This window comes from Capra hircus, chromosome 10 (genome assembly GCF_001704415.2).
Source record: "Capra hircus breed San Clemente chromosome 10, ASM170441v1, whole genome shotgun sequence".
NCBI classification, from domain to species: Eukaryota; Metazoa; Chordata; class Mammalia; order Artiodactyla; family Bovidae; genus Capra; species Capra hircus.
Genome location: NC_030817.1, coordinates 55,681,100 through 55,697,780, shown reverse-complemented (window position 1 = coordinate 55,697,780; position 16,681 = coordinate 55,681,100). Strand labels below are relative to the sequence as shown.

The 16,681-nt window shown below is 40.3% G+C and overlaps 1 protein-coding gene across 3 annotated transcripts in view; it reads right to left on the bottom strand.

Annotated features, from left to right (window-relative positions):
• TLN2 (talin 2) overlaps positions 1 to 16,681 on the bottom strand; it is a 498,389-nt gene that overhangs the window by 179,167 nt on the left and 302,541 nt on the right. For all 3 annotated transcript variants that reach the window (XM_018054292.1, XM_018054294.1, XM_018054293.1), the window contains exons 10-11: positions 6,779 to 6,842; positions 5,679 to 5,783 (exon numbers count right to left, since the gene is read on the bottom strand). In XM_018054292.1, coding sequence (XP_017909781.1) covers positions 5,679 to 5,783; positions 6,779 to 6,842 — 169 coding nt within the window. The remainder of the gene's footprint in view (positions 1 to 5,678; positions 5,784 to 6,778; positions 6,843 to 16,681) is intronic.

Here is a 16,681-nt window from a genome sequence, read left to right as displayed (position 1 = left end):
AGTAGATGTGGACATGGGCTTAGCTGCCCCACGGCATGTTGGATCTTAGTTCCTGGACCAGGGATCGAATCTGTGTCCCCTGCATTGGGAGGCAAATTCTTCACCACTGGATCACCAAGGGAAGTACCAGACAGAAAGAAACTCTTGGATGTAACACTTAAAACAAGATTCATAAAAAGGAAAACAATGATAAAACACTTGTCACCTAAATTAAGAATGTGTATTCAAGCCTGGCATGCTGCAGTCCAGGCAGTTGCAGAGTAGGACATGACTTAGTGACTGACTAAACAACAAGATTCTGTGAGAGACCTTGTCAAGGAGATAAAAACACAGCTACAGACCATGAAAAAATATTTGCAAATCACATTCAATGAAGGACTTGGATCCAGAATATATAAAGAACCCTTAAAATTCAACAGTAAGAAAAAAAAAATCTAACTAGAAAACTGGCCAAAAAAACTGTGAACAGATATTTCACTGAAGGGGATACACAGATGACAAATACGCACAGGAAAAGATGTTCAAAATCATTAGCCATTAGGGAAATGCAAAATATAACTAATAAGATTTCATAAAACATATCAGAAAGGCTAAAATTAAAAAAAAATGATAACGCCACATGCTGGAGAGGATGATAAGAAACTGGAGCACTCATATTTTGCTGGTAAGAATGTAAAATGGTATAGTCACTCTAGAAAATAGCCTAGCTGTTTGTTATAATGCTTAATGTGTTCTTACCATATGGCTCAGCAATTGTTCTCTTGGGCATTTATCCCAATGAAATGAACACTTCATTCACACAAAAATCTATACACAAATATTTATAGCAGCTTAGTTCATAATAGCCACAAACTAGGAACAACCCAAATGTCCTTCAGAGATGAATGACTAAACAAACTGCTACTTCCATACTATGGGATACTATTCAGCAATAAAAAGCGATGGGACTATTGATACACATTATGACTTGGATAGATCTTAAGGGATTTCTGCTAAATGCAAAAAAGAAGTCAAAAATTTATGTATTGTATGATTTCACTTATGTGGGACTCTTGAAATAACAAAATTATTGAGACAGAAAAGAAATTAGAGGTTGCTACTGGGTAAAGAGACCAAGGGAAGGGAGCAGGAAGGGGTGGGAGGTGTCTATGGCCATAAAAGGGTAGCACAAGGTATTCTCGATGGATTACAGTTCAATATCTTGACTACAGTGGTGGTAACACAAGTCTACACTTGTGAGAAAACTGCATAGAACTAAACACACACACATAAACGAGTACATATAGAACACAAAATCTGATTGAGGTCTATGAACTGTACGTACCAAGGCGACTGTCTAGTTGTGACATTACACTATTGACATGTTACCATTGAGGGAAAATTGATGAAAAGAGAACTCTCAGCATCTTTATAATTTTTAAAATGCTATTGAGATATAATTCACATAGCATACAATTCACCCATTTAAGGTATCTGATTCAGTGGATTCTGGTATCTTTACAGATATGTGTGACTATCACCATGGTCAATTTTAAAACATGTTCATCATCTAAAAAAAGAATTCCTGTACCATTAGTTAATACTCACCTATGTCCCATGATCCCACCCCACTCTTAAGCAATCATTAATCTACTTTCTGTTTCTATGGATTTCCTTTTTCTGGACATTCTATACCAAAGAAATCTTGTGATAGGATTGTTTTGTTTTTCTTGTAAAGAAATCTTCCTTCACTTCATATAACAGTTCCAAAATTCATCCATGCTGTAGTATGAAGCAGTACACTTCATTACATTTTATGACCAATTAATATTTCACCTCATGGATATATGACTTTTTGTTCATCCCTTCATCAGATGATGAATATGGTATTTCCATCTTTTGGCTAAATGCAGCTATATATTTTCATGTACAAATTTTTCTGTGAATACATGCTTTGAATTCTCTTAGGCATGTATACCTCCTGGGTCATACGGCATCTCTATGTTTAACATCTGAGGAACTGCCAGACTGTTTTCTAAGGTGACTGCACTGTTTTACTTTCCTACCAGCAGTATATGAGGACTCCAGTTTCCCTACATCTTTACCCATACTTGTTACTCTGACTTTTTGATTCTCTGCATTATTTTTCCAAGTTCCTGTGAATCTATGGTTATATCAAATAGTTAAAAATATGATTCTGTATATCTTTGCTAAAAGATAAACAAACATAGCAAATATTAATAATAATTTTTCTTCATTTCCTAAAGATATATGTTTAAAAATTTTTTTTTACATATTACCACACTTCCTAGAATGTACAAAACAATGTTAAAGGGTAACTTGTTCTGATCTCAATTTCTGTAAGTTTCTCTCTAGCACTTCTCTGTTGAGTAGAAAACTGTGATAGGTTTAAAACATTCTATCCTATTGAGGAAGTATATTTGTATTCTAGAATTTTACAGAAATTTTTATAATGAATAGTTGAATTTTATCAAACACCTTAGGAGTTTTATTTAAAATGATCACATGATGCCATCTTCTCTAATTTTATTTAGATAAAGCTGATTCAGAACATTATATAAGTTTAAGGTGCATAGTATAATGATTTGATATATGTAAATATTGAGAAAAGATTACCACAGAATGTTAAGACATTCATTACTTCACATAATTACCTCTTTTTAGCTGTTATGAGAGCATTTTAAGTGAGAATATTGAAAGCAACAAAGGAAAAGCAACAGATAACACACAAGGAATTCCCATAAGACTATCTACTGATTTCTCAGGCAAAACTCTGCAGACCAAAAGACAGTGGCACAATATACTTAAAGTAATAAAAGAGAAAAACCTACAACCAAGAATACTCTACCCAGCAAGGTTCTCACTAACATCTGATGAATAAATCAAAAGCTTTGCAGACAAGAAAAAGCTAAATGAATTCAGCTTTACAACAAATGCTAAAGGATCTTCTCCAGGTGGAAAAGAAAAGTCTACAACTAAAAAGGAGGTTACAACGAAAAAGCTCACTGGTAAAGGCAAATATAAAATAAAAGTAGGAAGTCATCTACATACAACTAGTAAGGAGGTTAAAAGACAAAAGTAGTAAAACCATCTGTATCCACAATAAGCAGTTAAGGGATACACAAAACAATTAAATGTAAAATACAGTATCAAAAACAGTAATCACGAGGACAGAAGAGTACAAATGCAGAGGATCTAAAATGTATTTGTAATTAAGAGATTAGTAACTTAAAACAAGTAGGTATACACATACACTGCTATACAAAAACTTCATGGTAACTATTATAGATATACACCGACAAAAGAAGAAAAAGGAATCCAAACCCAACACAAAAGATAGTCATCAAATCAGAAGAGAACAAAATAAGAAAGGGGAAAAAAAAATCCAAAACAACTACTGAAATGGCAATAGAAATATGAAAAGTGAAAGTCGCTTAGTCATGTCCAAATCTTTGCAACCCTGTGGACTATACAGTCCATGGAATTCTCCAGGCCAGAATACTGGAGTGGTTAGCCTTTTCCTTCTCCAGGGGATCTTCCCAACCCAGGGATCAAACCCAGGTCTCCCACATTGCAAGCGGATTCTTTACCAGCTGAGCCACAAGGGAAGCCCAACAGAAATATACATATTGATAATTAGCTTAAATGCAAACAGACTAAATGCTCTAACCAAAAGACACCAAACAAACAGCTGAATGGATACAAAAATAGCACCTGTATATACGCCACCTACAAGAGACTCATTTCAGATCCAGAGATACATTCAAATTGAAAGTGAGGAAATGGTAAAAGGTATTCCATGCAAATGGAAATCAAAAGAAAGCCAGAGTAGCAACACTTAGACAAAAAAGACTTTAAAGTCAAGAATCTTACAAGAAGCAAAGGACACTACATAATGATCAAAGGATCAATCCAAGAAAAAAAAATAACAATTGTAAATATATATGCATCCCAATATAGGAGCTGCTGCTGCTGCTAAGTTGCTTCAGTCGTGTCCGACTCTGTGCGACCCCAGAGACAGCAGCCTACCAGGCTCCCCAGTCCCTGGGATTCTCCAGGCAAGAACACTGGAGTGGGTTGCCATTTCCTTCTCCAGCGCATGAAAGTAAAAAGTAAAAGTAAAGTCGTTCAGTCACGTCCGACTCTTAGCGACCCCATGGACTGCAACCCACTAGGCTCCTCCGCCCATGGGATTTTCCAGGCAAGAGTCCTGGAGTGGGTTGCCATTTCCTTCTCCGAATATAGGAGCACCTCAGCATAAAACACAAATGTTAACAGGCATGAAAAAAGGAGAAATTAACAATGACACAATAACACAGGGGGAGTTTAACATCACACTTATATCAATGGACAGTTCATTCAGACAGAGAAATCAATAAGAAAACACAGCCCTTAAATGAAACATTAGACCACATGGACTTAACTTGATATTTACAGAGCATTCCATCCAAAAGCAGCAGATTACACATTCTTTTCAAGTACACATGGAACCTTCTCCAGGATAAATCATATGCTGGGCAAGATGTAAAAATGAGGAAGTTACTGGAAGAGTTTCCTCATCAACTCAATAACACACTCTCTGCTTGTTCATAAACTGAATTTCAGACCCACCTCTGTCCTTCTAGGTTGGAAGGCCAGCAATTTGCAAAAAAAAAACAGATCTGAAGGCCACATAAAATCTGCAAACGCATCTGCTGCTGTTAAGTCATGTCCGACTCTGTGTGACGGCAGCCCACCAGGTTCCCCCAGCTCTGGGATTCTCCAGGCAAGAACACTGGAGTGGGTTGCCATTTCCTTCTCCAACGCATGAAAGTGAAATCCTCAGTTGTGTCCAACTCTTAGCAACCCCATGGACTGCAACCTACCAGGCTCCTCTGTCCATGGGATTTTCCAGGCAAGAGTACTGGAGTAGGGTGCCATTGCCTTTTCCGAGCAAACCCATCTAACAGGATACAAATTAAGTACCATTAAGTTTGTGGTCAACAAACTTCCTAGTCCAGTGCACTCCTGATAACATAAGTGAAACATTCTTAGGAGAAAGCACTAGCAAGTAAAAGTAAAGGCACTCCTCTGGGGACTTTACAGTAGTGACAAAGAGCAGGGCCAAGACACAGCTGTTCTGAGACCTGAGGGCAGCCAGGCTCACTCACCAGCCTCATAGCTGACTTCACGTCTGTCCCACTGCTCAACTCAGGTCACAACTGCCAAGATGCTGCACGTGCAAATGCTAGGGGGCTGGGGACTACCCCTAGACTTTTGAGAGTCTCTTGGACTGCAAGGAGATCAAACCAGTCAATCTTAAAGGAAATAAACACTGAATATTCATTGGAAGGACTGATGCTGAAGCTGAAGCTCTAATACTTTGGCTACTTCATGGGAAGAGCCAACTCATTGGAAAAGACCACGTTATCCTGGGAAAGTAGAAAGCAGGATAAAGGGACTACAGAGGATGAGATGGTTGGAGGGCATTACTGACTCAATGGACATGACTTTGAGCACACTCTGGGAAATGCTGAAGGATAGGGAAGCCTGGCATGCTGCAGTCTATGGGGTCGCAAAGGGACAAGACTGAGCAACTAAACAACAACAAAAAAGGGACTACCACCAAGCTTATCTGTGAACACTTTTAACAAAAGAAGTGGTAAAGATAAATGCTCCCTCCACCACACCCAACTCACCTTCACCAGGAAGAAGGACACACCATATGTCCGAAGGGACCGGGCCAATTTGACGTACTTGACTTTGGCTTCTATTTCGCTCATCTCTCCACAGTTCTTGTGCTCCTACAAAAGCGACGGAGGCAGGGACCAGTTACTGCAGCTCTGACCACAGGTGGACTTGGTGAGAGGTACTACTTCACATGGCATCTATTTATTTGTAGATGCACGTCCCTGCTGACCAAGGGTCAGAGCACACAGAAAGCACTAATGCAAGGCTTCTTAACTAGAATGTGAGCCCAAATTCCCTGTAGATTTTGCATTATAGGGAACAATTCATGCATGCGCAGTGTGACAAGAACAGGGGCTGTAACTGTAACCTAATTTTCAAAGCACTCTATGTTTCAAAAGGTTCAGGACCAATACTTCAAACGAGGACTAGAAAAATATTATTGTCCTGAGAGAGCTATCATTCTAATATACAGGCAAAAGATAAAATTTTCCAAACAGCATGACATATAAAAGCCTGGACATCTCAATGTGTGGAAACAATAATGGATTAAAAACTATGTTTTATACACATGAAATTTATCTCTTTCAATTTATATTTACATTTCAATGCCAAAGAAGACTTTGATATTTTGGATTCACTAGAGTGAGTGTTTCTTGGCAAAGTTGACGACAAAGCTTTTCTCACTGATTGCCTAGAATAGATACCTCTCTGAATTTTAGAATAAATCTGGATTTTAAAAAGACACCAGTTCCCAGATTCTAAGGCGCAAAAACAAATCTCAGGATTAAAAAAAAGCTTGTCTTCCTTGGTACATTTAAATGGAAAATCACCTTGTTTCAATGCTTGAAAGATAATGTCTTTAAAATTAAATGTATGCACATTTTTCTCAGAAGGGCTAAGTAACCTTTAGCAAGAAGGTATGGATTAAGATAATAAATCTGCCCAAAGTAGAACTGTCAGACCCTTTCCTCCTGAGTCACTAATCATTTATTATATAAGTGGAGTACATGCATGGGGTCTGAAGCTTTTATGTACAGAGGCCCCTCTCAGACTAATGAATGAGAACAGGAAGTGAGGAGAATAACAAAGCTCTGACCATTCCCAATACCTGAAATATTCTCTTTTCAGCTCCTCTCTGCTTGATGTATTCTTTGGGCAGGAATTCTTTTAGACTGAGGAGAGAGAGAGAGAGAGAGAGTAAAAAAGGTAAGGCATTTAATCGTACTCTATGATGAGAAGGAAAGAAAAAGAGACTTTTCATAAAACTCACAGTTAAGTCCCTAACTCTCAGTATTTTATGGTATAATTAATAACAGACGGCCATATCCCACAATGCACTTAAGTAGAACACAAATATAAAACTAGTCTGATAAAAAGGTCAGACTATTATAACATAGTTCAAGAAGAAAGAATGTCCTGAAATATTGTAAAGTAACAAAGCAAAGCACCCTAGAGTGTACAGTATGCTAGCTTTTGGGGAAAAAGGAGGAGAATATCCATTTTATACTTTTAATATGTATTTTTTAAACATTAGAAGGGTAATTCTAGTACAAATAAAAATGATTCTTCATGGAAAGAAAGAAAAAACAAGGAGAAGGGAACATGGATGGAAATTAAACCTTTGAATTTTCCTTATACGGTAGTCTTCATTTTAGAACCAAAATAAATCACAAAGAGGATAAAATGCAACACCTAAAACTCTAAAGCAAACTGAAACAAATGAACCGAACAGTGTTTGATAGAGCCTAACTATGAAAAAGTCTTTGACTATATCCACCCCAATGAGAAATATCTTAAATATAAAATGAGCCATAATAGACTTGTTAAATCATTATTTTTAAACTAATATCTACTCTCACAAATAAATATATACACAAATATATAAATATATACACAAATACACATACTGTAAAATTAGTATATTACATTATATAAGTAGATGTTAAAAATAACTAGAATAAATGAGTAATTATGGTAGTTGTCAGAAATCAAGATTTTTAGCATAAAATAGAGCAAAAGAAGTTAGATGAAATCTTGCACTCTTTCATTTGAATGCAAATACTGACCTGAATTTTGATTCACTTTTCTTTTCCTAAAAACCTTTTCTAGTTCTGTCCACTGCAGAGGCTAAGGGCAAGGACAACTGGGTTGAGACGAGCACCCTAGTGGATCAGCCAGACGGCCTTCAATGTCAGTTCCACTAAAAAGAATCCTTGGAGAAATGACTGATTCTAGCTTTGGGACAGGAGATGTATAAAATGTTCCTGGGGCTTCCTGCGCCTGAGGATCAAGTGAGTGACGTGAAAGTCACTCAGTTGTGTCTGACTCTTTGCAACCCCGTGGACTGTGCAGTCCACGGGATTCTCCAGGCCAGACTCCTGGAGTGGGTAGCCATTCCCTTCTCCAAGGGATCTTCCCAACCCCGGGGTCTCCTGCACTGCAATCAAGGGAGTTATCAGAATGACAATGGACTGACATCAAGGGATAACCGATCAGACAGGAATGAGCACGCACCCCACACACACACTAACATGATTTTTAAAACCTCATACAAAAGAAGAGAAAATAGAACAGTGAACCTACTGCCCAGACTCAACAATTACAACTCATGACTCATCTACTTCCTTATCCACATTACCTCTAATGGATGATTTTGAGGCAAAGCCCAGACGTCATATAATTATTTTTATGTGAGGGGCAATTTGAGTGTCAGAAAGAATGAAGACCTCAATGGGTCAAAACACAGGTGTGTAAAATTCAGTAACGATTCTGAGAAATAATCACTGATCACCTTAAGAGGTTACTAGGGCACAAATTCATACTGACAATTGACAAAGGAAAAGAAACAAAGCTAATAAATGCGGAAGGAATAACAGAAGTCCAAAATGATCATTTTACAACTCTACATGGGATAGTCAATAGCTCTAAGCAAGCATGAGTGGCTGCTAAAACCAGAAAGTGGCAAGTCAATGGGGGACTTTATAATAGATGGATGTCTGATCCAAATCAAATGGTCAATTTTAGCATTAATGAAAGTGGGATAACCACCCAACACATGCCTTCTGACTGATAAACCAGTAAGTATACAGTTTCACTTAGAAGTATTCTTGGCAATAGAGAAAAACAACAAGTAAATATATAACTGAATATAAATTTCTTTAAGAATCCAGATATAAATATAAGCTTACCAAAAAACCTCATAATAGTTTAAAAAAAGAGAGAGAGAGAAACATGGTAAGTGATACCACCAGGATACTATGAGCCAAATCCCATCATGGTAAATATTATAAAAATAACCCAGGCTTTTCACAAATAAATGGCTTGCGGGTAGAGGTAAAAAATTTGACACACAGACAGATTAAGAGAGTTTTAAGAAATGTATTTATGGGGTGTCACTGGTGGCTCAGTGGTGAAGAATCTGCCTGCCAATGCAGGAGACACAAGTTCAATCCTTGATCTAGGAAGATCCCACACGCTAAGGAGCAACTAGGCTTGTACACCGCAACTATTGAGCCTGTGCTCTAGAACCTGGGAGCCACAACTACTGAGCCCACGTGTCACGACTACTGAAGCCTGCACACCCCAGAGCCCCAGCTCCGCAGCAAGAGAATCCCAGGCACAGCAACTAGAGAGTAGGCCCTCTCACAGCAACTAGAGCAAGCCTGTGCAGCAATGAAGACCCAGCACAACCAAAACTAAATAATTATTTAAAAGAAGAGCTGAAATCTGTTAGCACAGAAAGAAAGAAGAAATGTATTGTAAAACCACAGTTACAAAGATAGTGTAGTACTGACATTAGAATAGAATTGAGAAGCCGGAAATTAACCCTTGCCTTTACAGACAACGGATTTTCAACAAGAGTGCTAAGATGTTTCGATGGGAAAATAACAGTGTTTTTAACAAACGGTGCTGTGACAGCTAGATGTCCACATGCGAAACAATGAAGTTGGACCTCTTATCTCACATGACACATAAAACGTTAGCTCCAGAACTTCCCTGGTGGTCCAGTGGTAAAAATCCACCTGCCAGTGCAGGGGATAGGGGTTCAATCCCCGGTCTGGGAAGATTCCACATGCAGTGTGGCAGCTAAGCCCGTGAGCGCCAGGCCTGTGCTCCACAACAAGAGAAGCCACTGCAATAAGAAGTCAGCACACTGCAGCTAGAGAGTAGCCCCTGCTGGCTGTAACTACAGAAACCCCGTGCGCAGCAATGAAGACCCAGGGCAGCCAAAAACACATAAATAAATAAATAATAACTTAAAAAAAGATTGCTATAAAAAATGAACTCCAAATGGATCACTGACCTAAATGTAAGGGTTAAAAGTTTAACTCTTAGAAGAAAATAGAGTAAATTTTTATGACCCCGGGTTAGGCAAAGGCTTTTAAGATATAATACTAAAAGTACACGCAGCAAATGAAAAAAAGTAAACTGGACTAAATAAAAATCTGAAAAACTGAACTGCAAGAGAAATCACTGAAAAAGGTGAAAGGCAACCCACATACTGGGAGAAAATAAGTGCAAATTATGTAGCTGATAACAACTTGTATGAAATCTCTTGCAACTAATGATTTTGTCCACCTCATGCAAAGAGTTGACTCACTGGAAAAGACTCTGATGCTGGGAGGGATTGGGGGAGAGAGGAGAAGGGGACGACAGAGGATGAGATGGCTGGATGGCATCACTGACTCGATGGACATGAGTCTGAGTGAAGTCAGGGAGTTGGTGATGGACAGGGAGGCCTGGCGTGCTGCGATTCATGGGGTCACAAAGAGTCGGACATGACTGAGCGACTGAACTGTACTGAATGATTTTTTAAAAAACAATTAAAATGGTCATAGGGTCTGAACAGTCACTTCTCCAAAGAAGATATAAAAATAGCCAAAAAGTGTGTGAAAATATTCTCGACACCAGCAGCCATCAGGGAAACACAAAGAAAAACCACACTATCACACCAGTGCATACCCAGTAGGACACTACAATAAAAAAGACAGGTCATAAGAAGTGTTGGCGGGGGTATGGAGGAATGGGAACCTTCACACATTGCTGGCGGGGATGTAAAACGGCACAGCTGTTGTGGAAAATGATTTGGTAGTTTCTCAAAACGTTAAACAACAATTCCACTCCTAGGCATATATCAAGGAAAAGTAAAAACATATGTCCACATAAACATCTGTACATGAACGTTCATCGGAGTATCATTTGTAATAGCCAAAAGATGGAAACAACTCAAATTTCCATCAACTGATGAATGGATGAAAAAAATGTAGTTGAGCCATACAGTGTAACTTTATTTGGCAATAAAAAATGTATGAAGTATGATATATGCCACAATATGGAAGCACTATGCTAAGTGAAAGAAGTTCATGGCAAAAGACTGCAAATTGTTATGTTTCTGTTTATACGGAATGTCTAGAATAGGCAAATCTATAGAGGCAAATAGGATTAGAGGCTGCAGAGGTTGGGGAATGGAGAGGGAGATCAGGGAAGTGACTGCTAAAGGACACAGGGCTTATTTTAGGAGGGATACAAACATTCCAAAATCAGGTTGTGGTGATTAGGTTGCACAATCTTGTGAATACACTAAAAAGTGCTGAAATGTAAATTGTAAATGGGTCAGTTGTATGGTATGTAAGCTCCATCTCAATAAAGCTGTTCTTCAAAAAGGAAAAACATCAACCACTTTAGGCCTTATTTGGCTCTTCATACAAACCAAGTATAAAATGACATTTTACATACTATGTGGGGGAGAATTTAACACAAACCGGGTATTAAATGTCATTAAAGAATTGCTGCTAATTTTGTTTGGCATCAGGATGCATTTGCAGTTAGGCGGGATTTTAATTATTTAAAAATTCTGTAAATGTCAGCAAAACATACTTAAGTATTAACATGTGAAATGGTATGCAGTCTTGGATTTGCTTTCAATCACACTAGCCAGAAAAAGGGGCAAGGGACTTCGTTGGTGGTCCAGTGGTTAGGAATCCACTTTGCAATGCAGGGGACATGGGTTCCAACCCAAGTCAAGGAGCCAGGATCCCACATGCCAAGAAGCGACTAAGCCCCAGCACCACAACTTCTGAACCCGCACACCATAACTAGAGAGTGTGTGCACCTGAAAGAAGGATCTGAATGACTCAACAAAGGTCTTGCATGCTGCAGCTAAGACCCGGTACAGCCAAATAAACAAATAAACAAAAAAATATTTTAAGAAGGGGTCAAGTTAAAGTTCTGGCTACATTAAGACTTGAATCATGATGCCTCTTCAACCTGTAAACTGCATTGGTACAAAAAAAATTCTGAATACATTTTCTGGAAGGTTGGGGAACTAGGTTTGAGCATCAGCAGAATACTCAAGCCTAATCAAGAGACCCCCATGTCAGTCCAGAGGAAGTAACCTAGGGAACAACTAGGCGGCAGCACCTTAGATGCTGTGACTATTGTTAAGCAGCTTTGGGGACAAAAAGGTCTGATTGAGAGGACTGGAAGACATCAATGTCACAGAAGAGGAAGCTGAGTCACAGAGAGGTCAGAAGACTTGGCTGAGGTCACAGCAGCACAGAGCCTCTGACCTCCAGTTCAAGAGCAGATGCATGTGAACCCAGGGCTGTTCCAGGTTCCCCTGGAGCACACGAACAATGATAACCGGGAAGCATCAGGGTGGGCCACTGCTGTGAGCCTCTGGACGGCAGCCCCACAGTATCAACAAAGGAGACCTGGCAAAGGGGCCCATGCCAACCCCCTCACAAGAATGACTGTTACTAGAACACCAGATGGTGGCATCTTGGTCATTTATGGTGAGAAAGTTCTGTGTGGCAACAAGCTGCCCTGGACTCAGACTCTGCAAACTAACACTCCCGTTCTGTGGTAGGAAGAGAAAACAACTTCTAGAAGCTTGCACTGGAGGTGTGACCCCTGATGTTGCAAGAGTCAATTTCAGGGTAGTGTACTCTAAAGTGCAGGCTTCCTTGGTGGTTCACATAGTAAAGAATCTGCCTGCAATGCAGGAGACCCGGGTTCAATTCCTGGGCTGGGACAATCCCCTAGAGAAGGGATAGGCTACCCACTCTAGTATTCTTGCCTGGAGAATTCCATGGACAGACGAGCCTGGTGGGTTACAGTCCATGGGATCACAAAAAGAGTCGGACATGACTGAGAGACCAACACTTCACTTACTGTGTTTTCAAATATGAATTGAGGGAGTGTGCGTGTATGCGTGCACGTGTGGGGGATGTATTCTTCCCCAGTAAATCAACAGCATGCACAGTGTCAGCAGGAAGCCAGAAAGAGCAGGCAGCCTGCCATCATTGCTGCCTGCCAGCCCACGGGGGAGCAGTTCCAGCTCGGTTGTTTTTTTTTTGATTACCAGACCCAAGTATGGAAGGTTCCTAAGCGTACATGTGAAATCTGTTGGCCTTCTCTGAGAAAATGGGTCAGATGGTCAAATCTGATTGGAAAATTTTCTCCTAATTAAGCAAGCACTGGCCAAGCCAAGTCCTACCCACTGCCTTCTGAAATATTCCCACCTTAAAAGGGCAGCCTGCAAACCCTCTGCCAGCCTCGTATGTATCATCTTTTCTGAGTGCGAGAGTAACACTGATTACTAATACAGCAGACTAGTCAGAGTTCCTCTCATGCTCTCAGATCCACGGCAGGCTGAAATCTGCAGCCAACAGACTCTTCTCTCATGAACTCTACTTTTGCTCTGCCTGAGTCAGTTGTCTTTCTTCTCCCGTTTGTATTGATCTGCATTTATTCTTCAATCTCACTGCTGGCTGTGTATCACATAATTATGCAATAAACCAAAGTAGCCCCTAACCTGGGGCTAAAATAGTCCCTAAAACAGTACAAAAGAGAGCATACTGAATGCTTCCTAACAGTAAATATTTACAAAAAGTTATTAGATATAAACAAGACATGTGAACTACTAAACAGAAAAAAAAAAAAAAAAAACATTGAAATTTAAAAATAGTCTGTCCTCAGATTGCTTCATGATTGTCTTTATATTCCCTTATAGATGACGTGGCATATCCAATAAAGATAATGGAGAGCCCTAACCAGGTGACCCACACCAGGAAAAAGTTGGTCCTGCATCAAAAGACTGGGAAATAAATGCCTAAGTTGAAAGTTAAAATACAGGGTTTCAGAGAGGTAGAAGCATAGATTCTGTCCTTTAAATGATTTTGGGGGATGATCCAAGAAACAGTAAACCATGTCCATAGGGGGTTTTCCACTACCAACAGCTGCCATTTATTGAAAGGCAAATACTGTTTCCGGGGTTTTACATGCATAAATAGATTAAACTCTAACAACATTCTTGGAAGAAAATATTTCAATATTCCAGTTTTTTTTATACATGGAACAGGAGGCTCAGTGATTCTAAGGAAGTTGCCCACAATCATAGCCAACAACTTAAGCCTCATCTGTGGGCTCCAGAGACCACGCTCTTAGCCACTTAGCACTCTGGTCTCCCCACGTTACCCTTCAGTCAAAAGACATACCATATGATAGGTATTTGAGAACCTTGGGACAAAGAAACAGAAACACCCAATCAGATAATGGCAACAATGACCGCAGTGGTGGCAGTCAATGTTTTAGAAATGCCAAGAAGCAATGAATAAGGGAAGGGGAATTTAATAAACACATCTCGGGGAGAGGGGTCTGGATTCAAATCCAGACACCCACTTAAAACTTCACTTTCATATAGCAAGTGTAAGCTGCTTCTATAAGTAATTCCAAAAGAGGCATTCTAAAGATGTTCTCTGGTCTCAAAAGAAGTGCACAAGTACATGGGAGGCAGCCATGGTTTGGGAAATGTTAACCGCTTCTCACCTGTCCCAGAACTCTCATCTAGAAATTGCACTACCACAGGCAACTCCCCTCTCTCTTAGCTGGTCTTATCACCTGGGAAGCATTTAAGATTCCCACCTAGGAATGGTGCTGCTCATACGAAAACAATGGCCGCCCTCTCATTCCTGGGGAAGGAGGGCAACAATATTAACATAAAGCAGTGAAGAGGGCTTCCCTGGTGGCTCAGTGGATAAGAATCCACCTGCCAATGCAGGGGACACAGGTTCAGTCCCTAGTCTGGGAAGATCCCATGTGCCTCAGAGCAAACTAAGCCCACAGCCAAAACTACCCATGAGCCCTATAGCCCGGGCTCTGCAACGAGAAGCTACTGCAACGAGAAGACGGCACCCTGCAACAAAGAGTAGCCCCTGCTCTCTACAACTAGAGAAAGCGCACGTGCAGCAATGAAGACAGAGTGCAGCCAGAGTTAAAACAAAACAAAACAAAACGGGCAGCGACAAGTCTACCAGCACACAGCGGAGCTCTAAAGAGGACAGGAGGCATGGCACAGAGGTGCAGCAGAGACAGTGTCACTCAGGGACGCTAGAACACCCAGGTTTCCTGAACCCAACCTTTATGCTGAATCACCAAATGACTAATAACATTTCAATTTGGTATCACACAAAGTTTCAAAGTGTGGTCTGAGGACCAGCAGCATCGGTACCACGTGAAATCACGTAACACTCGCCAAGTTTTTAGGCTTTGCGCCAAACCCACTGAATAAGAGGCTTTGAGGTAAGACCCAACAGTGTGTTTTAACAAGCCCTCTGGATGGGCCTGCCACACGCTCAAGGTGGAGGACCCACTGGTCTAGCGGACTGAAAGCTTAAATGATGGAGTTGGATACACTGGATTTAAATCTTGGGTTTAAATCCAGACTTAAAGATGAAAATGTGACTTAAGAATATTGGTCAAGTCCTGGTTAATTTGAACTGATGAAGTAGGTGGAAGAAAACACTGGTCGAGTTGGAAAATAGTTACAGTGGCAAAAAAGCAGAGAGTGAAGATCACACGGGGAAGGCACAGGCAAGGCGCTGAGGACCTGTCTCAGTCTCATGGCAGTTGTGTGCTCCTGAACCAAACCCAGTGCCCTTCAGCGTAAAGATGGGAAACCCCACAGAGGTTCAAAAATAGCCTAGGGTTAGATACATGCAGAGGTTCCTGGTTTGAAAGTTATGCAGTCTGAAAGTCGTTAGGGAGGGAGACAGCAACCTTAGGAGGCTGAAGCTAAGAGGAAACAGTGAAGGCAACGTTGAGTGCTCATCACCACCCCAGACTGATGGGAGCACTCCCGGCTGTGAGGAGCATGGGACAAAAAACCCTCTTCCACTGCTGGTGGGAATGGAAACTGATTACAGCCACTATGTAAGATAGTATGGAGATTCCTATAACAAACTAGAAATAAAACGACCATATAACTGAACAATAGCACTCCTGGGCATATACCCTGAGAAAACCATAAATGAAAAAGACTCATGTATCTCAGTGTTCACTGCAGCACTATCTACAATAGCTAGGACATGGAAGCAACCTAAATGTCCATCAACAGATGAATGGATAAAGAAGCTGTGCATTTTTACAATGGAATATTACTCAGCTACAAAAAGGACCACATTTGAGTCAGAGCTAATGAGGTGGATGGACCTAGAACCTGTTAAACAGAGTGAAGCAAGTCAGAAAGAGAAAAACAAATACTGTATACTAATGCATATATATGGAATCTAGAAAGATGTTATTGATGAACCTATCTGCAGGGCACCAGGGGAGATGCAGACACAGAGAACAGGCTTAAGCACATGGGGTGGGGAAGGAGAGGGAGGGGCAAACGGATATAGTGTGGAAACATATACACTACCATAGGTAAAATAGACAGCCAGTGGGAATTTACTGTGTGACTCAGGGAGCTCAAACTGGGCTCTGTGACTACCTAGAGGGATGGGATGGGAGGCAGGTTCAAGAGGGAGGGGCATATCTATATCTATGGTTGGTTTATGCTGGTGAATGGCAGGGACCAACCTAATATTGGAAAGCACTTATCCTTCAGTTAAAAATAAAAATAATAAATAAATAAATAAAATGGCATTATCTCTGAAAAAATTTTAAAAAGCCAACTAGAGAAACCAGTGCATGGGCAGTGGAGAGGAAGAGGAGGGAAGATGGAGCT